This window comes from Anabrus simplex, chromosome 3, assembly GCF_040414725.1.
Source record: "Anabrus simplex isolate iqAnaSimp1 chromosome 3, ASM4041472v1, whole genome shotgun sequence".
Classification (NCBI taxonomy): Eukaryota; Metazoa; Arthropoda; class Insecta; order Orthoptera; family Tettigoniidae; genus Anabrus; species Anabrus simplex.
Genome location: NC_090267.1, coordinates 294,767,910 through 294,793,565, shown reverse-complemented (window position 1 = coordinate 294,793,565; position 25,656 = coordinate 294,767,910). Strand labels below are relative to the sequence as shown.

The 25,656-nt window shown below is 39.3% G+C and overlaps 1 protein-coding gene across 1 annotated transcript in view; it reads right to left on the bottom strand.

The window, feature by feature from the left end:
- LOC136866781 (histone-lysine N-methyltransferase 2C-like) overlaps positions 1–25,656 on the bottom strand; it is an 811,555-nt gene that overhangs the window by 669,049 nt on the left and 116,850 nt on the right. The window contains 1 exon segment of the mRNA XM_067143888.2: positions 22,986–23,152. Within this exon segment, the coding sequence (XP_066999989.2) occupies positions 22,986–23,152 (167 nt within the window).

Here is a 25,656-nt window from a genome sequence, read left to right as displayed (position 1 = left end):
CTTCACGCCTCTTCACTCGTCCTGTTGGTGTTAACGCATGATCACCATCAGACATCCATTCGGCGTACAAATGTTTCATTGCAGTTTTGAAAGGCCGGTTCACGCGCACATCCAAAGGCTGTAGAATACAAGTGAGTCCTCCGGGAATTATCGCAAGATAGGTTTTACCTTTCCTCATCATACCCTTTAAGGCATCAGTTGTATGTCCTCGGTAACTGTCCAACACAAGCATGTTTTGTTTTTGTAACAAAGCTCCCAGGCGACGTTGCCAAACGCATTTCACCCAGTCCTCACCTAACGCACTGTCCATCCAGCCAAACTCATGTGTACTAACAATAACACCAGACGGCAAGTTTCCTTTCGGAAGTTTTCCTTTTCAGAACCACATATGGAGGGAGTTTGGTTCCATCCGCTAATACGCACAACATTACCGTGCATCGTTGCTTTTCGTTGCCACCTGTTCTGATGGTTACACTTTTAGAACCCTTCGTATCCACTGTATTTTCCAATAGCATTTCATAAAAGACAGGTGTCTGGTCAGCATTCCCAATTTCCAACACCAAATAAGAAGTTTGCTTCCTCAAATGAATAATGTGACGCTGAAAGGCCGTTCATTTTACTTCATACGCTGCAGGGAGACGTTGTGAAACAGACGTATGTCTCCGAAAGTACAATCCATTACTTTTTAGAAGTTTTTCCTTCTTCTTCCGCCAATCATAAATACACGATTCATCAATACTTTCTGCCAACGGCATGATTTCCGTATAATTCAGCTTCGCATACAACTTCAAGTTTCTCACGCACAGTAAATGACGCAGATACCGTTTTTAATCCATCGCTTACTATCGAGACAGCACTTTCACAGAACTGATATGGAACTCAAATGCGAGCGAGGTAGGCTTCCGTAACCAACAGTCTTGACTCTCGCAAAGTATGTTATCCCGCAAGATTAGCTATTCGTGCGCCCAGCATGCCACGAACACTTGTGAAACAAATGACAATCGAGCATCCGCAGCAGCGGCTTTCATACGAGGGTTGAAGATATCAGTCCGGTTGGAAAATGTGACATATACAAACAAAAGGACAAGGTGTTAACTACATGTGTGGACAATGAATAGCACTGAAATATCGTAACACACTAATTTATTACGGAAGTATACAGGGCAATATGGTCTTACCGGTGCAAAATAATGACAACACAGTACACATAAAGTTGATAAGACAAACCTGGGCCTAAAGAACCTCAAAGTAGTCCCCTGCTACTGACACCACACGCTGACAAATGTGGGAGGCGCTGAATACCATCTGCCTCAGCATTTGCCGCACCATGTGTGAATAGGGTCACCTGTTGGCGCACAGCATTAGCAATGTCCTCTCGTGTTGCAAACCGCCGGCCATGTAGTTGTTCCTTAATCTTTCGAACGAGATCAAAGTCACAGGGCGAAATGTCAGGAGATTACGGAGGGTGCTCCAATTCTTCCCATCCCCAACGTCACAGTAGCTGCCCTACACACAATCTGTTTTACGAGTATGTGGTTTTGCATTCTCGTGCAGGATTATTGCACTGTCCACAAGATCCGGACGTTTTTCCCGAATGCCACGTTGTACCTGTCACACCAGGAAGTCCCTGTAGTACTGTGCAGTCACTGCTCTGCCATGTGGAACAAAGTGGCAAACAATGACACCCTTGACGTCATACGCGACGATCACCATCAATTTGACTGGGGAAGGATTCTGACGGACCTTCTGCCTCCTTGGTGATCCAGCATGTTGCCACTCCGCGGACTGATGTTTCAGTTCTGGTTCGTATGCCCTGGCCCAAAATTCATCGATGGCGATTATTCCTGTGAACAGTGCGTTTCTCGATGTCACTTGCCCTCTCTAACTCCAGTAGCGTCCATCGTCTGTCTTCATCCAGGAGCTCAATGACGGCACATGCCACGTCGGTCCGCACAAATGACAGGTCATCCCGAACCTTGCTCATCACTGGTTGACACACATCCTTGCAGAAACTTTCCTACCCTCTGTGCTACTGTACGGTATGGTAGGGCATTATTCCCAAGGGCTTCCACTAATTCACTGTGACATTCCATCGCATTTCTCCCTCGGAGAATGGCTATTTTGATGTAAGCGCGCTGCTCAATAAGGGTTATTTCCATCTCACACAACACTTACCAATTGATTGATATCACAGCCGTCGCTGCGCTACTACCAGCTATCACAGAGCCATCTGTAGTTCTGCATACACACTATGCCTGCAGAACTTCCACACGACACATATACGTTTGTGATCCGTTCACATATCTACAAGAAAAAAATAGTTGCCATGACTTTTTCACCAATCTTCGTATTTACCGCACATTTACCCATATTCTTTGATATACCATCTTTCATTACCATACATTTCGTGTTTACATGCCACTATAACCGTATTGAGAATAAATCGATCTTTTTTTTCTAGAACACAACAAAAACACAATTAGACCTGTATGCCTGTTTAAATGTGGTATGCTGAGTATGATAACCGTAGTCAAATCTATTTCAATACTCCGTGTAAACATAATAAATATTTACAAGAATGAACGGCTTCAATGCGACCCGCACCCAAGATTTATAACCAATATTTTGCGGAGAAAAGTGCTGGTGGTATTCGGGATTATACGGTATACTGGACTGATTTTGCTGTCTTCTTGGCACACTGCAACTGTTCTTTTTGTTAATGCCAGTAGTGTGCCGGTACATGTTATGGCTCTACACAAAACTCACATGCAGTAGCAAGATTACTATTACTATCAAAGGTGATAACTGTTAATTTAAACTCAGTTCGGTAACTCCCATTTTTCTTACACTTCGTTAACCACTATTCACTTACGTATGCAAAGGTAATCAGCACAGAGACCAATATTTATTATTGACCAAGTGTGTGTCACCCACGTGGTTACAATAAACACACTAGAGATATGCGCATAAGCACTATCCGTAGCTAGCCAAGCAGTCCCATGTTACAGTAGTGTTGCTGCTTGCACTACTCACTCACCACCTACAAAACCAGCCATCGAAATTTGTTGGTAATTTTCTCTCACCAGAAGTCGTGCTGTGGCGAGCGTGCATACTTGCATGCATGTGTTAGTCAAAAACTATTTAGTTTCATGTTCCACATACACCAAAATGCATTGTATTGCTCCATTATTTATGATGTCAATTTACATTCTTAGTGCTGATTAAAAAAATAAAATAAAAATTATTTTGCAGGCTTACTCCTCACACCATGCCTAGCTGGATTTGGAGCATTTGATATTGTGGTCACTGACATGCCGCAGTCCTGATGAGAAATACTGTTTGTCTATGGATACACCAGGATTAGTCTTCGAAGGGTGGTCTATTTACTGCCAGCTACATGTGACATCTTGTAGCACAGTGATGTCGACAGCGAAAGTCTCAGCTTCCTTTTGATCCTGTTAACGAAGCAGAATCCTATTTCACAAGATACTGTTGTTACTGCAACGCAAGCTACTCCGAAAAAAACTTTCTTAAGTTCACCTAAGTGCTCAGAAAACTTGTGTAGAGCTTTTAACAGTGAGCTCTCTTGGGGTAAGCATGAGAAATATAGAATGTGCCACTTGGTGGCTATTTAATTTTCATCTGTATCAAGGCAGCACTTCAAGTAGTGCTTCTGATCAACTTCCTATGAACTTATTTGTATTCCTCCTCCCCTTGAGACAAGCTTTTGAGAATAATTCCTTGGTTGCCCCTGTATTTCTGAGCAGCTCTGTTTCTGGGAGTCTGTGGGTGCTGTTAGGAATTCTTTCACAATGGGTCCTTCAGAGGAAAGCAATATATCATATTCTCAGTTATCATCACTGCCATTCATACATGTAACAACAGCAGCTCTTATGACTGTAAAACTTACAGAGCAGTTGTAATTTCTCATACCGGTCAAAAAAAATTTTAATGTTATTACTAGGGTGCAGATTTACACGACCTAAAAATGTATGCATTTATGACCTAAAAACATAAAAATAACCTATAAAATTCAAAATGACTCAATGAACAGCATCTACATTACATACCCAAACACTTTTATTACAATTTCTACAGTCTGCAATTAATGTAGGATTAGTTTTAATTCAATTCTTCAAAATCCTTAAAACTAAAAATCACATACCTGCCAACTTTACGAAACCAAAAATCAGCAGATGTTGATTTGAAAATCGGGAAAATATCAATTGGTCAAAACTGCTTATTCCACATGCCTTGCACAATACAGGAGTACTATGCTATATACTATAACACTTAGGCCCAGTTTCATCAACACGTTAAATATATACTAACAAGTAGTTAGTTAATACGGAGTTAAAAATTTAACATCTTGTTAGGTTTCTTGCGTTTCATCAAACTTTTCTTGTGAAATGTTAACTAATGAAGTCAAATAAATATTAAAGTTTATTTATTTCACCTGTTCAATACACGACTACTTGTATTTTAAACTTCATTAAGGCCTCATTTCAAGAATTTCTTAACTACATTCAAGAAAGTGTATAATTTTACGAATATTTATATTTTAGACCTTATTAAGGCCTGATATTAAGAATTTCATAACTATTATACCATTTTGCACATTTCCAACATTTCCTTCACATTCATATATAAGTTATTTACAATCAGGTACCTGATTAATCAACTTTCAGTTTGAGATTAAGGCTGAAGATGCCCATAATTAAAGAGCGAAACATGTCCCTATAATTTTATTTAATTCATTATCTTTTTTATGTATTGAACAGGTGGAAAAAATAAACTTTAATACTTATTTGACTTCATTGTACATTTCAATACGGACCTAAACATGAGAATTATAACATGTAAATGTTCACTAATCGACTGATAACTCTCCCAACATTGCAAACTGGTGCGAATCAAGGAGGCAGTGGTACAAACATGCTGGTTTACAGCGCACTCCGATGCGCTTTTGTTTGAGTACAGCTGTTAAATATGGCGCGTGAAGTGAAACTGAATCGTAGTTCTAATTTTTCCTCCTTCGAAAACGTGTTGTTAATTGAATTAGTCAATATATAGAAGTTATTGAGTGCAAGCGCACAGATGGCTTGACAATAAAAGAAAAGGACGAGGCTGGGAAAAAGTCTGCGAGGGTTTCAATGGGTTTAACAGATACATTCTTAGCGGGTATCCACTACCACCTAACAAAATCACTTTGTTAATTGTCCCCACTTAAAACTGTGCTCTGATATGGGAGTTATCAAATATTGTACTGTCATGTACAGAACCAGGCCACCTAGCAACTATATCCCTGATTTGGAGGTTTGAAAAATATCCCTTCCGATTATGATATATTTCGGCCCTATTGCCTACAGGTGATTGGGTTCCTACATGTGTGCAATCTATTGCACCTCAAACACCAGGAAAACAGCTTATTTCATAGAAGTCGTGGATGCCAATCGTTTGAGCAAGTTTCCACTGTGTTCGGACCTTGCGCGGACTGCAAGCACCGTCTGTGTTTAGGTGTAGTATAGTGTTTTGCCTGACCTGAGGCTACAATGGTGAATCGAAAATTGATCGTCGCCAGTTATTGTTATATGTATTTATTGCATTCCTTGAAAACAAAAAGGAGAAAGCGGTGGTGGCAAAGAAAACTGTATGAAGAGAGATGATTTTAAGGTAATGTAATAGAACTCGTCCTTGGGGTTCCACAGAAAGGGATATTTGTGATAGTACCCCAGGATGATAAGAGAATTATCCTGGGACAATTCCATTTCAACTTGAAATTACTTTCACACTCTTCCTTCACTTCACTCGCACGAGCGAGATCGCATATGCATAGGCGGAAGCAGTCGGCTCATACTGTTCAGGCTACCCCTCTCATCATCAACCGTCCACACTGAGCACGAACAGAGCACGCGATCACTTTGAGGTACCGACAACATTCGGATCGGGCTGAGGCATGCGGATACATTCGGTTCGCCCTGTACTCATCTGAGCAAAACTGGGCAAACGCATGCTCATTCGGGGCGAATGCTCAGGTGTATAGGGGCTTCAGAAATAAATTTGATAGAGTGAAATTTTTTTATACTGAAATAAGTTCATTCTTAAGCACTCGCCCATTGCTAAACCTGTTGAAAAATCTATGTTACTTCAACACGAATTTACACATAAAAAACCTTAATACTGTACTTATTAAATGAGAGGAAAATTAGGATACATATATTTACATGAAGTAATGAATAAAGTACTGGTACTAGCAAGAAATTTTCAGCATCTCAAATTTTACCCTGTACCAGTACATTATCTCCTCGACTTTATTTTTCGAGAAAATCTGCGATTTTCTTCTGAACACTCCCAGACACAAATGAATATTCAAGGTAGTCAGTAACCAATGCACTTGAATTTAACACAGCTTCTGACACATCACTTCGTGACAGAAGAAAATCCTTAAGACTACGTGCCATATTTGTTGCCTGCACAAGAGTCAAACTCTGCTGAACACTTTGAGGCACATCTTCCTCTTCCACATCATCATCACATAGATTCCTATCACTTATAATATCTGCCACAATCTCTTCTTCAGCAATTTCCTTTTCCACTAACACATCACAGTCCACGTTGACATAATCAGTAAGATTTACATTTGTTGGCACATCCAACTTTTAACACGAATGATTCCAGTTCTCCTCTGTTTCTGTATCAAACTCTTCACTTTCTGTGATGTTGTCTTCTCCATAACCCACTCCAGCTTTTCTAAAGCAGTTCCTGATTACCTCTTCTTTCAGTGATCTTCATGCAGCACTGAACATCTACATTGCTTCCAATAAGTTGACGTTAATGTCTCTCTCTGAGGTAATGTTACAGAGAATGCGCCGGGACCATACGAGCTCGGTAATACCGCTTCACCACGTGAATTATCCCCTGATCCAGTGGCAGCAGAACTGAGGTAGTATTTGGAGGCAAAAATAAAACCTTCACATGCTTCAGGTAACAGGTAGAGACCCTCCTCGGAGGCAGCCCTACCCAGGGAGTGGCGCCCCTGCCAATGTGAGTCCCGGAGCACACTGACCCGGTGTGTATTATCTGGTAAGTGTCCCAGCTCAGGGTTACGAGTGAAGACCTCAACGACATCTATGGCGGAAAAGATGGACTTCGGTACGATATAGATGGCGGAAGTGGCAGTCCAATACTCGGGATTAATAGAGTATGACACCGAGTAACCACCGGTATAAGTGGTTTACCTCTTCCAAGTGCCAACGGCCTCGTCGAGGGCGGATGAGCGGAAAGAGGGCAGGGAACCCTCATGTCCTTGGAGTAAGAAATTACTTCTTAAGGCGGATGAACCTAATTGTAGGTCAACGGCATACGATGTGGAAGGCAAAGGGAAACCAACACATTAAATATCCTTGTGATATCCCAAGAATAGCAAGCATGATGATGTCTTTGAACGTAAAATATTCCAGAATAGCCCCCTATTCGGATCTCCGAAGGGGGATACAGGAGAAGGCAAAGAGCAAATCCTACAAAGTAGGTACATGGAACGTGAGATCCTTGAAAAAGTGTGGTAAACTGGAGAATGTGAAGAATGAAATGAAGTGACTAGGAATGGATGTTTTGGGAATGAGTGAGGTAAGATGGCCAGATAGCGGAGATCTATGGAGCGGAGATTTCAGAGTTTCGTACTCGGGCTGTTCAGATGGAAAAAGTGGTGTTGGATTTATACTGACAAAGCAGTTAGGACAGCGAGTGTCAGGGATTTGGGCATATAATGAAAGAATACTGCTCATAAAATTAAAGGCAGAACCTAGAGATACAGCTCTAATCCAGGTGTACATGCCCACCTCTACTTATACAGATGACGAAGTGGAGGAAGTGTACGAACAACTGGAAGAAGGGTTACTAAAGGTCCAGGATGAAGAAAATCTTATCATCCTCGGAGATATGAACGCAGTTGTTGGAGAGGGCAGAGAAGATAATACGGTGGGCGATTATGGTCTTAGTTTTAGAAACAAAAGGGGAGAAAAGTTCATAGAATTTTGTCGAAGTCACTCCCTTGTAATTACAAATACTCTCTTCGAACACCCAAAAAGGAGAAGATATATATGGACAATGCCTGAAAATGGTAGTAGATATCAAATAGACTATATAATAGTTAGAGAACAGTATCAAAATCAAGTAAAATCAAGTAAAAGCTATCCTGGGGCTGATATTGACTCCGATCATAACCCCATGGTAATGACAGGCCAACTGAAACTTACGAAAAGAAGAAGAGAAAGACGCCACCCAAAAATGGAATTTGAGTAAGTTAAAGAAAGACAGCGAAGCTATCAAATTGCTCAAAGAAGAAACTAATAACAAAATTAATGCTGAAGTACTGGCTGGAAGTAGTGCTCAAGAAAAATGGGAAGAAATCAAGAAACAAATAATTGTTGCAGCAGAAGATAGTTTTGGAAAAGAAGAGAGGAAAGTCTATAAGCCATGTGTTACACCCTACATTTTAGAACTAATGAACACACGCCAGATGGCCAAAAGGAAAGGAAATCATGAAGAATACAAGAAAATAAGAAATAAAACCCATCGAGAAACTAAAAAAAGCAAAGGAAGAATGGATCGAAGCACAATGTAAACAGATAGATGAAAATATAACCAAAAGTAACACCAAAAAAGCTTTTACAGAAGTCCGGAGGCAGTTCCAAAGAAAGATAAAGCCCTTGAGTACAATAAAAGGAAGAAATGGAGATGTGATAATAGAGCAGGATAAGATAGCTATAATTTGGAAAGAATATGTAGAAGGCCTGTATGAAGGACAAATAAATGACGATGTAATAGGAAATGAAAGTGAGATTTTTTTTTTTTTTTTTGCTAGGGGCTTTACGTCGCACCGACACAGATAGGTCTTATGGCGACGATGGGATAGGAACGGCCTAGGAGTTGGAAGGAAGCGGCCGTGGCCTTAATTAAGGCACAGTCCCAGCATTTGCCTGGTGTGAGAATGGGAAACCACGGAAAACCATTTTCAGGGCTGCCGATAGTGGGATTCGAACCTACTATCTCCCGGATGCAAGGTCACAGTCGCGCGCCTCTACGCGCACGGCCAACTCGCCCGGTGAAAGTGAGATAGAACAAGATGATTTGGGACCATGTATACTTAAGAGAGGAATTTGAAAAAGCTTTGAATGAGCTAAAACAAAGGAAAGCTCCTGGAGTAGACTCAATTCCAGGAGAAATAATACAAGCTCTAGGGTATAAGGCAAAATATTCCTTACATCAACTAGTAAATGATATACTAGCGAAGAAATACCGGAAGATTTTGAGAAAACTATATTGATATCTATCCCAAAAAGTAATCATGCAAAGAGATATCAAGATTATAGAATGTTAAGCCTGGTAACACATGCCTCCAAAATTATTACAAGAATTGTCTACCATCGCATGGAGAAAAGAATAGAAGAAAATCTCTCAGAAGATCAATTCGGGTTTAGAAGAAACAGAGGAACAAGAGAAGCAATTCTGAGCCTTAGAATAATTATTGAACAAACCCTAAGAATCAATAAGAACACCCTAATTGCTTTCATTGATATAGAGAAAGCGTTTGATAATGTTAACTGGAATATAATGTTTAAAGCCCTTAGAAGTCTGAAAGTGGACTACAGAGATCGGAAAATCATCTATCAGCTGTACAAGAACCAGACAGCGCTTAGAGGAAAGGAGCAAATCAACGCGAAAATAAGAAAAGGAGTAAGGCAAGGATGTGGTCTGTCGCCTCTATTATTCAATGTGTATTTAGAAGAAGCAATGAAAGAGTATTCAGCCACCTCCACCCATGGAATAAAAATACATGGCCAACTATACCAAACAATATGTTTTGTGGATGATATTGCCCTCATAGCTGAAACTGAGAAAGAGAGAGACCTCGCTAAAGAAACTGAATGATCCACTAAAACTAAAATGTAATATGAAGGTTAACAAAACAAAAACCAAGATAATGAAATGTACTCCGGATGGTAAACAGGATGTTAATGTTTGGTTGGAAGGAGAAAAATTGACTCAAGTAAATCAGTTCAGTTATTTGGGAAGCATCACTACATCTGATAGGAGGTGTGAAAAGTATGTCCGTTCTTGAATAGCCCAGACTAAAGAAGCTTTCAATAAAAAAAAGAAGCCTATTGACCTTCAAGGCAATATCCCTACCAGTAAGAAAGCATTTCATTAAGAGCTTCATTTGGAGCATTGCGACCTATGGTTCTGAAACCTGGACTCTATTAAAGGCTGATAAGAAAAGAATAAATGCATTTGAAATGTGGTGCTGGCGTCGAATGTTACGAATTCCCTGGACTCACAGGCTAACAAGTGAAGAAGTTCTCAAGAGAGCTGAAGAAACCATCAGTCTAGAGGAAATGATTGCGAAAAGAAGATGTAGTTGGATAGGTCATTTACTCCAGCATTCATCATGGTGCACCACACTGCTTGAAGGGAAACTGGAAGAAAAGACTAAAAGAGGACGACCAAGAGCAGGGTTCCTCGATGGCATTAAAGGGCAACGTCCATATCAACTTATCAAGCAGCTGGCTCAGGATAGAAGGTCGTTGGACGAGGACAGTCATGCTACCTACCAACCATCAGGTTGAGGAGAATGAGAGAGAGATGCTTCAAATGGCGAGGTACACAATTGTGAGAGGAGCAATTGTCTAGGATGAGAAGAATTCTCCTCTTTTTGGCCTTCATCTGACGTCCCAGGCACAACAGCCACTATTCGAAGATCACTGATGTCATCCATGCTTTTTTTGTTGTGCCTATATTCACAGGGGAGATGATGTACTCCCTTGAAGCACCTTGGCTTCCCAAACTTCCCAATTATGAGAGGCTTCAGTTTATCCATCCCTGTGGAGTTGGTGTACGAAAGAGCTGTTATCTGTTCTTTTGAGCTTTTGCCCCCAAAACACTTATTTCCCTTGAATTCAAGGGTTTTCTTTTCTTCTTCTTCTTCTTTTTTTTCAAACGTCATACTGACACAGATATGTCTTATGGTGACGATAGGATAGGAAAGATCTAGGAGTTGGAAGGAAGCGGCCGTGGCCTTAATTAAGGTACAGCCCCGGCATTTGCCTGGTGCGAAAATGGGAAACCACGGAAAACCATCTTCAGGGCTGCCGACAGTGGGACTCGAACACACTATCTCCCGATTACTGGATACTGGCCACACTTAAGCGACTGCAGCTATCGAGCTCGGTAAATTCAAGGGTTTTGATCGGCATTAATTTGTAGAATAATGCAGTCTCGTCTACATTATGAATGAAAGTTTAATTGCAGCCAACGGCCATATAAATACATATGAAGTCCTACAATCCTGTTACACAAAACTTTGTCACTGATTCATGTCTCTGTCTACAGGAAATGGCATGGTATCTATCACATGGCTCCCCCCAACGAGAGCATGCACAGTCTGAGTCAGGGTGATGAAACGTTGATCTTCTGCATAACTTACAGTGGAAACCATGCACTGCGAACCTAGCCACAGTTTGCCGCTGCTCATAATTTGCTGATTTCCAGTCTTGCGAGAACATCACATCAGTGGTAAAGAAGTCATCCCAGATTTCTGCTCTCTTTGCCGATAAATCTTGTAGGGCATTAATGGAGCTGGAAGTGGCTGGAAGTAGCAGCTTAAACCGTAGTTCCTCTATGTAGTATAATTCCCTGGCTAGCACGTATACAAGACGGGATGCCATGAATTTTGACAACCTTTTTGAGAAAAGTTCATTTCACACTTTCAATATCTAATAATTGATTCTTTGTGAGATATATCCAAACGTTTTCTAGAGCATATGTAATGACTGGTGATACCTTCACAATGAACAGCTTAATAGCTGTTTCGAAGGTAATTTGCTGAGCTGCTTTATGTCATTCATTGATTGTATTGCTACATTTACCTTGTCTTTCATATCAACGGTAAATATATATTGCACTGACTCTGAAATGTTACACCTAGGTATTTAAACTTCACCACAGTAGATACCTGACGTGACTTGTATATAAAGACTGCAGCTGTCCACCTCTTCTAAAGGAGTTTGACACGGTCTTTCCCTCGTTTAGGAGGAGTTTATTTCTTTCCGCCCAGTCTGTCAGTTGACTGAAGGATGTTTGAACCGTTTCCTGTGACGTTGACGTTATCACCATATCATCCGCATATGTGTACATTTGCAGCTTATCTGGATTTTCCGAGTACACGGACTGAATAACATCTGCTGTGGCTATTACGAATAAAAGGGGACTCAATGGGTTGCCCTGCAGGACTCCAATATTTTGTCTTATAGGTTTCGAGTGAGAAAGACCGTCACCGATTTCAATAAAATTGTCCTTTAGAATATTCCTAATGATCCTGCATAGAAAATTCTGATAACCAACCAAAGTTTCCAATTTTTCTATGATTATACTTCTATTGATAGTATCAAATGATTTTGTGAAATCAATGAAGATGGCATGTAGTTTTCCCTTGGGCCTTGACAGGGCTGTCTCTGTATCTTCCTAAATACACTGGATAGCCTAAATAGTGGACCTAGCCCATCTGAAGCCAAATCGTTCTTCTGGACGAAAATCATCCACTAAAGATGAGAGTCTGTTGGTTACCAGTCAGTATTTAAAAAAAAGTGAACATTCTAGGCCAATTCCTCTATAAATGTTGGGGTCCCCAACATCTCCTTGAATTGCTAGGTTTTGTTTTTCTTCTTTCGACAATTGGATTTGGGGGTTGAGGATGTTCCCGTGGATTTCTTTGGGACTGGTCTCGAATGACTGTCGGGCTCTATAAATGTTGGGGTCCCCAACATCTCCTTTACCTTTATAGAGCATTTTCACAGCAGATTTTTTCCTATTTTCCGGAATGCATCCCATTTTCAGACATTCGTTGAATAGGTCTGTTAATAATCACACTAACGCTGGGGCTAATGCTTTTATATGCTCATTGAAAATCTCGTCAGGGCCACATGCTTTATTATCTTTGCAGTTATATATGGCAGTCTAAACTTCTTCTTCCGAGAAAAGTTCTTCTGGTTCAGGCAAATCATAGGTTGTGTATGGATTCGCTATTGGGCAGATATTCCTCGCTTACAATATTTCTGTGAAATATCTCTCCCATACGTCCATCGATATGTGTCAAGAAAATCTCGGTTTCCTTTGGGTTAATACCTTGAATGGGTTCTTTTCCGCATCATCCACTCCTCCTCTGCTCGGTGGCTCCATTTGGCATTGTTCACTGTCTCCTTATATATCCTTCTCGTCCTAGCATATTCGTGTAAGTTTAAATCTGAAGGAACAGCTAAGGCTAGGTGCAGATGTTTTAACGCTTCTTTCCGAGCTGTGTAGCATGTCCCATTAAACCATGGTTTAGCTTTTCTGTGAACAATGGGTACTGTAGTTGTGACGCTTTTTATTAATTTTTGTAGTGCGGTCGTTGCCTCGTTAATTTTCTTTTCATCTAGGGCTTTCCTTACTGTGATTTGATCATCCATTGTTAGCAGCGCTGGATTAATTTTCAAAGAGATTGCTGTCTTTCTATCCATTGGTCTGATTTCCTTGCTGCGGATAGAAAAGCTGGTTATAACTGGAAGGTATTTTCAGCATTATCCCTCACTGTTTGCTGGAAAGTTCGTATTATATTCCTCATATTTGTAAAATCTAAATCGATGGAGCTGGTACCGTTGTAGCTAATGTAGGTCTTCATTTTGCTATCGTTAATTAGTGATAATCCCTCATTTTGCAAATAGTCCAAAACTGTGGTTGAGTTGTGGATGTCGATACAACAGTTTAGATCTCCAGCTAGGATTACTGTGACGTCATTAGGAATGTTATTTAAGCATAGATTGATCTCATCAACAATAAATTCTGCTGCGTTGTAATCTTGAAAGTATGCGCAGACAAATGCAAATTGCTTCGTTTTTACTAATAATATATTAGACGAATTGTGTATCACTCCGAAGGGAGATAGATTCGCTTTAAGTAAGCATGAAATACCACCTTTTGGTCTACCAAGTGGACCTTGTTCTGCACAGGAGTGTATGGTATAGAATCCATCAATATTTCAGTCTGTCGTTGAGAATGTTTCAGTTAAAATTACTACATCAAAGGAGTTCAACATATTTGCTGGTATTAAAGTGAGAGCTTTCTTCAGGCCTTCGATGTTCCATAATAAAAGGTTTAAGCAATTGTCCTGACTATTTTCCTTAGCCTGATTAATAGTTATGCAAGTCGACAGCCTTGGGTTCAATCCTAGTCCTCTGAAAAACATACCGTCGAATTTTCAGTCCCTGTGGCTAGAACCCTTCTCGGTAAGCCAATTCATGGTATTTGAACGGCAATCCTAACCTAAAACCTTTGTTGTTTCCTTTCACTTGGAGCTCCTCACATTCAAACTCTCCTTTAATACCACTTTTCCTAAGGAACTCTATGATGATTTCAGCTGTTGCGCTATTTTGCAATCTTCTTACGTAAATCCAGACTTTACCTTCTGCCGCTCTCAATTCCCCATTTGCTTCTTGTCTTTTACCTACTATTGTCCATCTACTTTTCCGTCTGCATCCTTGTGTATACCATACCTCCAGCTCTATGTAACTATCTTCTCTCTTTTTTGATAAAACAGCGTACTGAGTTATTGTATTGCAAGGTTCTGTTTCTTTTCTTCTTTCGACAATTGGATTTGGGGGCTGAGGATGTTCCCGTGGATTTCTTTGGGACTGGTCTCGAATGACTTTCGGGCTCGGAGGTATGCCTACCTTTTCGAGTTTAATGTCTATTAGAGTTTCTACCTTGTAACAATTGCTCGAATGCCTCAAGCTGGTTCTAGATTTGTATGTTTGATTCCTCCATTTCTCTTCTGATTGCTGACATTTCATCCACTTTTTGTTTTGTAGTCTGAATCTTGGACCTACAGAGAGTGCATAACCACATGAGATTGCACGTGCTTCATTTTAAGATGCCAAATTCCCCTGTGGTAATGCCAGCACATTCTTTATAGAACCAATTCTGGCTTTCTCCATCAGAGCCTACAGCATCATCAGCAGTTATTGGATTCGTGCATTTGCCGCAGTTTATTTGCGCGCAGGTCTCGGTAGAATTAGAAGATGATGATGCTGGCAAGGTGATATATCCACTTTTATTTATTCCTTTGCTGACATCAATTGCCCGTGTTTCATAAGGCGAAAAATCGTAGTTAGAAACCCTATCCTAGGATCTTAGTGGTCATGAATTTCTATTGACTCTCAATACGAATATATGACTTATGTAAATCATTAACGGTGTGTGAAATGTAAACCTTTTCTGTGTAATGTGAGGAACTTACTCCAAGGAAAGATTATATTTATATTTATATTTATATTTATATTTATATTTATAAACTTATGGTTTTCCTGATAACTGAGACTTGAAAGTAATGTTGCGAAGCACATTTATCAACTACATATTCCTTCTGATAGTGTCTCCATCCATCATGAAGTTGCAACTTCCTTTGGGACACTGTTTATTTCACCATTTACAACCATGTGAGAAATACCATATCTTTCCCGGAACCTTTGAAGCCAACCAGTAACTCTCCATAAATTCCAGAAATCCAAGCAAACGTGCAAAGGATCGTGCACACTCGCATAACAGTGTGACAGGAATGTTTCTGGTCTGCATTTCGACAAACCACATACAAACAGCCTTGTCCACCTCCGCATAGTCTGCTGTCCTCATCTTCTTTCATTGTGGGCCAAGGGCATTAGCATCAATATTATACTCTATCTTACTTTTCTGTTTTAGAATAGTAGATAGTTTTGAAGGATTGATGCCATACTGCTTCGCTATTTCTCCTTTTAATCCACCTTTCTCCATTTCCCGAAGTATTTCACATTTTTATTTTAAAGAAAACTGCTTTCGCTTTTGATCCATGTTGGTGAAAGAGTTAACCGACACATTAATACACACGTTGCTTCACAAACAAAAGATAAACAATGGACACCTTGTGAGGCGTAAATAAACGGAATGGAGAACTGAAGGTAGAGATGTAAAACCATAACGTTCCTACCCAGCCAGTAGCATTACTTCTTACATACTGATTACTTTGAAATCTATATCCAGCTTGACCAATCGTATACATGTATGGAATGGCTACCTGAACCGTATCCTGTTAACGCGAATACTGCAATCCAATACAAGCACCCCAATATTTTAAGATACTGGTATTTTTATTAGTAGAAAATTGTCTTTAATGAGCATTTTTATGTATAAGAAATTAATCCTACACAAAGTAGAACCTTGATAATTCAAAATCGGTTATTTCAAAATCCCGCCTAATTAGAAGAAGATCTCGTTCCCGGAAAAATGAGGTATGGTTTTGAATGTTATTTCAGTTGTTTAATTTGAAATAGGGATAATTCATAATTCGAAGAACAATGTCAGCCCCATTACCAAAATTCAGACTTTTAATTCAAAACTGCCTTCACATTTTTAAAAAATAGTATTTTATAGAATAACTTAAATTCAAAATTTATCCGCATCATGATAGACAAAGTCTTCCAGAACATACAGGGTAGCTTTCCGCACTTTCACTCACTTCGGTGTGTCTACTATACGCGAACTTTTTCTTGAGCCCGATTTTTACGGGGTGAGGGGTAAGGAGGGAGCGCTGACGTTTCCGGTTATACTGCCAACTGGATGGAAATGAAATCTGAATTGAATCGATAATATGATCGATCGATATGAATTTTCTAAACATTTATTATCTTACGCCAACAACTCTGTCACACATACATTATTTAACATTATATAACATTTCTCGATGCGAATCTAGTTTCTAGCATGAATTATATAGTTTGGCTTTGCTGTGTAAACAATATCAGTACTAATTCGTAAGGTGTATGCTAGATGTCGCACAGCGATGCATAGTTTGTGTTTCAAAGGTTGCCAATATGGATGTCGAAGATAACCGAGGTCTACCGATTCAGCACTAAGAAGCTCACGGCTCAAGAATAGGTTCGCGTATAGTACAGTGTGCTTCAAATTTGCTAAGTTTGAGTGAAATCATAATTCTTTTGTATTCAGCCTTCTAAGGAATGCCACAACATCACGTAGCAGGCAGTGTGCGGAGAAGCAGAATCCGCAAACACTGGTGATCCCGACAGTTGGTGAAAAACATGGCTCATATAATCAATTCGTACGCAATGAACAATAATGTCAATGCCGATGAAACTACATTGACATTGTTTCTTTTAATGCCGAGCCCAAACGGACTTATGATTTTAAAGGAGAGAAGTGTCAGCCAGGTTGGCGTCAATGTACTGTGTTGCAATGCATGCGGAAGCGGGAGACTTTATCCCCTCAACGTAGGGATCTTCGATAAGCCACTATGTTTTAAGGGCATTGGGAACTTTCCGTGCGAGTAAAAGGCATATAAAATGTATGCAATATGATAATCCAATGAATAAAGCACTTGCACGCGAGAGCCAACATAGATTTCTCCTTGTCTTTGAATCATGCTTTGTTTTTCTTTCGTTGCATGAGGTTATGTTTGTCAGCAAGTTATGCGAGTGCATTATCTGAATACTGTAAATTAGATCTTTTCTGCCAGCTTTGGGAGATAGGATCGATCCAGTGGCCAAATATTTTTCTATAAACTCTATTCTCAAAGACTTGCAGCTACTGCTGCTGCTGCTCTTTCTTGGTTATACTCCATGTCTCGGAACCATACAGAATTGCTGGTCGAATGACAGTATTGCAGATAATCATTTTTGTATTCTTTTTGCTGTAAAGAGGGAGATTTAATGAAAAAATAAATTGTCCAGCCTCAAAAGAGGGTGACCAGATCTGGAATACAGACTGGTTACAATTTCAATAGTTTAAAACCATCAAAAAGTGGAAATTGAATTGTTAATGCTGTTTTTATCTTCTTTTTTCCAGGGGGAGTGGGGCAGGAATGTTAATCACGTTCTCAGGTATAGACGGAATTGAATGATTTGTAGAGAGCCGCTCAGTATCTGTATGGCTATTTTTTCTATTTTGCAGACTGGAACTTTCAAATTTTTTAGTAAGTTCGATGTCTGACTAGGGAGGGTACCTCCTCTTGCTCTGAATAGCAGGCCTCTGACAATCCACCAATCGATAGGTATTTTATACTTCACTAACAGGTAAGGCAAGCACGGAACAAAGATTACTTTTCTATGTCCACATCACAAACTTAGAGAGAAACTTGCAATCACATTTTTGGACAACAATAAGGCCTACCTACAATGGAACAAGATCTGGGAATGTCTGAAAGATCTCAGGGTGCCAAAGTACCTGACTGACAAAGTAAAGAAGCTATACCAGAATTGCAGCAGCTGTGTTCAAACTGGTTCGAGACTAACAGGTATCCAACAAGGAAATGCCCTGTCACCTCTCTTGTTCATAATAGTAATGGACAAGAACATAAAGAAAATGGCAATACACCAAATGCCCTCGTATTTCCTGATGATGATGATCTGTTTTTGGAGAAAAACAGAAGCTAAAGTACAGAAAAATTTGAATGAATGGAACAATATGTTCAATAACTCAACAGGGAAGGAACAAGCTCGAGCCTTTTTTCGGAAGGAACCAAATTATAATCAGTTTTTCACCTGAAGTACCTTGGAAGCACAATCTTGAAACACAACACTGTCAAGCAGGAAATATTCAGCAAGACACAGAAAGCACCGAACTTCTACTACAATCAAGTCTCAGTTTCTCCCCCAAGTACCTCGGAAACACAATCTTGAAACACAACACAGTCAGAAAACTATTCTGGGACTGCAAAATACCACTCGAAAGGACAAAATCAGAAATGAAATAAATAGGAAGTTAGCTGGCATTGAGGTCCCTAACCATTAAATAAGCCTATACTTCAGTGGTATGGGAAAATTATGAGAATGAACAGAATTAGAAAATACTTTCACCTTACTGTCCAAGGAAAACAATCGAGGGGGAGGCCAAGGAAACACCGGAAAGAGACAGTAAAATCAGATGTGGAGGAGAGAGGTCTCAGCTGGAAAGATTTTTTCAATCTTTATTTTTACAATCTGCTTTACGTAACATCAACACAGATAGCTCTTATGGCAACGATGGGATAGGAGAAGGCTAGGAGTGGAAAGTAAGTGACCGTGGCCTTAATTAAGGTACAGGCAGCCCCAGCATTTGCCTGGTGTGAAAATGGGAAACCACAAAAAACCATCTTCCAGACTGCCAACAGTGGGGTTCGAACCCACTCGCTCCCAAATGCAAGCTGATAGCTACGTGACCCAATAAGCACAGCCACTTGCTTGGTCAGCTGGGAAGATGACCTGCGAAAGAAGATGTATGAAGACAGGAGGAGACTGTGAGCACTTGTACACCACACTCAGGAAAAGTTTGGAAAATGATGATGATGATGATGATGACAACAATAGCTGACAAAACGGATGCAATATGAGTGACTAATCAACCTGCACTCTTACTGTAACAAAACATACCTTACCTGATCCTGTTTTGTGAGTTTAATCTAATTCCTGTCTTATATAGTTCTGCACATTCAGCAAATACAGTAGAAGTCCGTTATAGCGAGAATTCATAACAGCGAAAAATTTACTCGCTATAACGGATTGTCGTTATATCCGATTTTTGTATAAAAGTCGGAAAACCCTTCATGCACTTTAAAATCGGTATGAAACGGCAATCAGTTTGTTCAAAACTTGCGTTTCTGTAGATGATATCCACACTACGGCTTACTTGTTTGTTATTGTTCGTAATCCGATACTACGTGAAAGTGTATGTTTAATTTCATTCTGAAAAAAATATAGTACCGTATATCTCCGAATCCAAGATGAACCCCAATTTTTCCTTCAAAAAATTTAAATCAGGCTCAAAGAGAAGTTTGTAAAATCATATGAATGCCTTGTCTTACACTAGGCCTACGCATTTTTGACTATTTTTAGACGCCGAACATTGACTTTTGTCACGCCGTATTTCTTTATTTTTGGCGGTGCACAATTATTTATTTCCGCGGATTTAAGGACCATTAATTCAACATTGGCATCATAATACCGAAGAGAACTCGTTGAAAATTTTTCGGCTATACCTATCCCATGTAATAGACAAGAAAAATGTTCCACCGATCAATACATTTATTGTGAATGAATTATTGCACTAGTACCAGTTTCGACCTATCTTGGCCATCATCAGCTAGCACACAAATTTACAGTCATAGGACAAAATTACAAAGATGTTACGTAAGAGCATCCGGAAGTCTAATGAAAAATGGAAGTAAAATATATTGCAGTATGTTGCGTTAAAAATATTTCTGATTAAAAGTGGTGATGGTTAGAATAAACTAAAACCTATTGATTGAGCATGGACATGAGTACATAAACACATTAAAATATATATGCCACATCATAAGACACTAAAAAATATAGCACATTAAACACATTAAAACATGGTATACTACATTGAATCCAATCAATACGGAATATGAAACTTATAAATAATAATATACCTATTCCATGCGTCTCTACAATACAACGATCCATCAGGAAATTATTCTTGCTGTCTATAAAACTGTTACTTTTATGCAGCGTCAGATATAACCGGCTGCCGCTACACGAACGCCTCGCTTGTCGGGTTCGGCCAAATTCAGCGGCTAGCGATGTATTGGCCTAATCGCGAACGTTGAGAGTCAACGAACGAGTTTATTGCGTCACGGTGTGGCCATTCCGCCCTTGCATTTTTTGTGCACATACCTCACAATTTCATCTTCGACTTCTTTAAAGCGTCCTTGTGGCGGACCACTGAATGTATTTTTTGTACAGTGCGCATTTTTTTACCTCTTTGTCTTCACGCTAACACCAAATATTGGCTTTAGTTAGGCCTATGCCGTATTTACTTGTGGCTGCACAATTATTCTACATTATCGCATGTTTAATAAACATCAACTTATAATTGGCATCATAATATCAACTAGAACCCGTTGAAAATTTGTCGGCAATACCTTTTCCACGTATCTTTACAATACGACTATCCATCACGAAAATATTCCTGCTGTCTATAAACCTTAATTTTACTAAGCGTCAAGTACAATAGACGCGTTATGACTCTGCCACTGAGTAGCCATGGCTTTTCTAAGAATTCAAAAGGTCGCATGGTTTGATGCCATTCTGCAGATTTGAGAAACACACAGTCTGTACAACCGGTTGTCGCGGCTAGCGATGTGTAGTAAAGAGGCGGTCGTTTATTGTCAACGAGTTCTGTGCGCGTGTGAAAAGAAGCAGCGTGGTTACCGCGGTAGTTGCCAATGGTATCCATTAACTTACTGTTAGGCCGCGAATGCAACAACCCTTGAGTTTTTGCATGAGATTCTGAGGAAAAAAAGTCTTGGATTCGGAGAAATACGGTATCATTCCAGAGACTTCTGTGGCAAACATCTCGGCTTTCTTCTTCAAACAGCGTCACCTAACCTAACCGTATATGTAGTCTATCATGAAAACATATTTGAAACGCATGTAGAGAAATAACCTCCTCGCGAAAAATTTACATGTAAATAGCTGTAACTAGACGCGAGAAGATATGAAATATACTCTGAAACCAGTGATGTACTCTGCCATATCTTGAGGTGTACCACATTATTACTTAATTTCCGTATATAACATTAAAATTAAGATATTGTTTACTTCAGTCTTTATTTTTAACAAGTTAACAACTGCTATCGGCCACGTTATTTACGCATTTGTTACGAAAATGTGTTTTCCTCTTTCATTTCGAATTTTCTTTAGAGAACAGTAGTCAATGGGTATTACTAATAAACTCCAACATCGCCTTTGAATGTCAACGAGAGAGCTCGCAAATGCACAAAGTGAGAAAACTATACCGTACGATGATTTTGTTGCAAACGTTTCAGTTTTCTTATTCAAACAGCGTCACGTATCCTAACTTAACCGTACTATACATATGATGAAAACACACTTCAAGCGCCAATAGGGAAATTATACCTTTCTCCCTATAAATTTTCATAATAGCCTTTCCGTAATTTAACCAGACGCAACAAAATATAAACTAACCTCTGAAATCAATTAAGCACTCTGCCATATCTCAAGGTGTATCCCATTCTTACTAAATTGCAGTATTTAGCCTCAAAATTAAGCGGCGGTTTAGTCAGCCTTATATTTAACGAGTTAACAACTGTTATCGGACACGTTATTTACGCATTTATTCCGAAAGTTCTCTTTCATTTCGAATTTTCTTTACGGAACAACTGTCGACGGATATTACTAATCGACTCCGACATCGCCTTCGAATGTCGACGAGAAAAATCGCTAGTGCACATAGCGAGGAAACGATGCCGAAGGTAATCGATTGCATGCCATATCATCGCTGGGGTGCATAAACATCGGTAACGGAAAAAATCGCGCGCGCTTAATCGCTCGTAATAACGGATGCGCCAGAGATAGGGTTCTCGCTGTAACCGAAGGACGATACACAGTTTAAGATAGGAATTTTGAAGGGACAGAAAAATGTCGTCGCTATAACGGAGTTCTCGTTATATGCCGAACTCGCTATAGCACACTTCTATTGTAGTTCCATTTCCAAATGTTTCTTTTTCTTTCTTTCTTTCTTTCTTTCTTTCTTTCTTTCTTTCTTTCTTTCTTTCTTTCTTTCTTTTACTTTTTCCTAAAAATCATTCACTAGTGGCAAAAGGAATTTTTGAGCATTGTACAAACTGATGACTGATTGTTGAAACAATATATGTTTCTTAAGACTGCACATTTTGCACACACAAAAAAGCACATTGATGAAAGAAAAATTTGCATAATCATAGCAGGCAAATCACGCAAATTTTTATTTCCCTAAAATTTCAATTTAAAAAAGTAAGGGAGAGAAAATACGGGTGTAAATACAGAATATTTCCTTTACACTTTGATGCAATATTCATAATATATTTAGAGATATATGAACACAAAAGAACGAAGGCCTAGGTTTACCTTGCACTTCCAGCCATACTTAGGGATAGTCGTAACAATAGGACGCAAGCACTGTGGATGGTAGGCTTTATCACATGCTTCGCAGAGCATTACTTTAGAATCTTCTCCAGGTTGACGGCACACCTGACAAACTCTACATTCAGGACACTGCCAGCCAGCGCGTACCCCTGAAAGAAGAAAATGTGAACTTATGTTTAAGAATAATTTATTACTACACTAACATTCAAATTATTATTATTACTAGCAGGTCACCAATATCATTATAAAAATAAACTGAAGTAAAATAGCTGATGTTCAAGAAGAATAATTGAAAACATTTATTGAGGCATTCACTACTATTTAATCAGAATGTGCTAAGAAGAAAACCACCAGCTTCAGCATTAATAACTCTTAAACACAAAGCTTTTAGTCAAAAGAACAAATGCCAACAATATAGATCACAGCTATGACAGTAGGAAGAATGACAGATAAATATACAAGGCATAAGCAGAATGATAGACTGTCTTCGTGGTTTTGCTAACTGAAGTCAACTTAGGCTATTACAGAAACGCCAGTAGGAATGTAGTAATTAAAAGTAATGTTATCATATAAAACACTCGATCAAATGAAAAAATGCACATATAACAGTCCAAAGTTCCAGTGCTGGAATAACCAAGCCGCAGACAGCCGTGAACACTCCTCTACTATTATTCCGTTAAATATGCACACCACTCATTTCAATCAGAACCTCAGAGCAGGGATTGAATAGCTCGAATACTATGATGAACCAGTGTGTTACGGACCAGTAATATCAGAAAATTTATGAACCAGGGGAATGGCATGCTAAAAAGAAAGTTATCCAACTCCTCATCTACTGTACTTCCCACCAATAATCAGGCAGGCTGTTATACTCAGCACGACCAGGCGAGTTGGCCGTGCGGTCGGGGCGCTCAGCTGTGAGCTTGCATCTGGGAAGTAGTGGGTTCGAAACCCACTGTAGACAGCCTTGAAGATGGTTTTGCATGGTCTCCCATTTTCACACCAGGCAAATGCTGGGGGTGAAACTTCATTAAGGCCACGGCCACTTCTTTCCAACTCCTAGCACTTTCCTGTCCCATCGTTGCCATAAGACCTATCTGTGTCGGTGCAACGTAAAACAACTTGTAAAACAAAAAAAAAAAAAAAAAAAAGTTTACGTAGGTAGTTCCCCTCCCTGTCTCTTCAATATTATTAGGGGCCGTATTTTTTTGGAAATAGTGATACGCGCAAATTTTTTTCATATCCTCTTTCTTACCTATATATGACGTTCTAGATACTTGAAATACCATATTTTACCAAAATGAGCTCACAAAATATAACGAAATCTGATTTATTGAGTGAATTGAGCAAATAATCACGAAATATACCCCATTTGGTACGAAAAATGCGAAATATTATCCAAAAAGATCACCAAAAACGTTTAAATGCTTCCAAGACCTTGACTATTGTTGATTCAATTTCAGTTGCTTGATAATGCTGTATATTCTCTACACAAACGCACACAAATCGATACACACTGTGTACCGGAAGTATATATGTGTATTCAATTCCACAATCGATAAAAATCTATATCTGTTATCGATTACGGCAAATGACATTGTGGTCGTAGCAACAACGATCATGTAGCAAGAGCTGTCTTCAATAAGGCAGTGTAATAGATACAACAAAAGCATTCATGCAAGCGAACATTCCTCTTGAGAAATCGGATAATCCTGGCATGAGGGAGTGGATGTGCAAGTATATAAAAGGTAAGAACTTCAAAACATTGCAAATAAAATTGGCCTCAAAATATCATTTGAAAAAACAGAAATTATGCCCCAAAAACCAACACAGCTAAAAGAAGTCACCATAAATGGTAATAAAATCAAAATAGTAACTCAGTTTAAATATCTTGGAGAAGTAATAACACATAACTTAAATGAAAAAATCTCAATCCAAGTAAGAACAAATAGATTAGCTAAAGCACAAAAATTAACATGGGATATCTACAAAAAGAAATGTCTATCAATAAATACAAAAATAAAACACTACAACACAGTTATAAAACCAGAAGCTACATATGTAGCAGAAACACTCTTTTACCTGAATAAACAATCAAAGACTGACAGACTTCAGAAAATTGAAAGGAGGATTGGAAGAACCTGTATCAACAAAAAATATCAGAAAGATGGACAGTGGCGGTTAATACCTAACAAAGTCGTGTACAAAGAGCTAGAACCCATTACAGATACTATGCGTAAGAGGAGACTGGGATTCTTTGGACATATCATGAGGATGCAGGACTCGAGACTTCTGAAACAACTAGTACAACACAATCTCGTCTCAAAAAATACCACAACAGGATGTAAATGGATCAGAGAAGTAAGAGAGGATCTGAAGGAAATAGGCCTTACAACAGAAGACACCAAAAATAAGATAAAATTGAATACAAAACTCAAGAATACAAACCTCCGCTTTACCCTTACACAAAACAAACCAACAACACGCACATTTTCAACTGAGGAAAGGGCACGAAGATCGGAGCGTCTGAAGAAGTACTGGGAGGACCGCAAAGCCCGAACAATCCCTTCAAAGAGACCTGAACGACGGACTGACTAAAGTGATCCTATGTGGTCATAAAAGAAGAAGAAGAAGAAAAGGTAAGATAAATAAT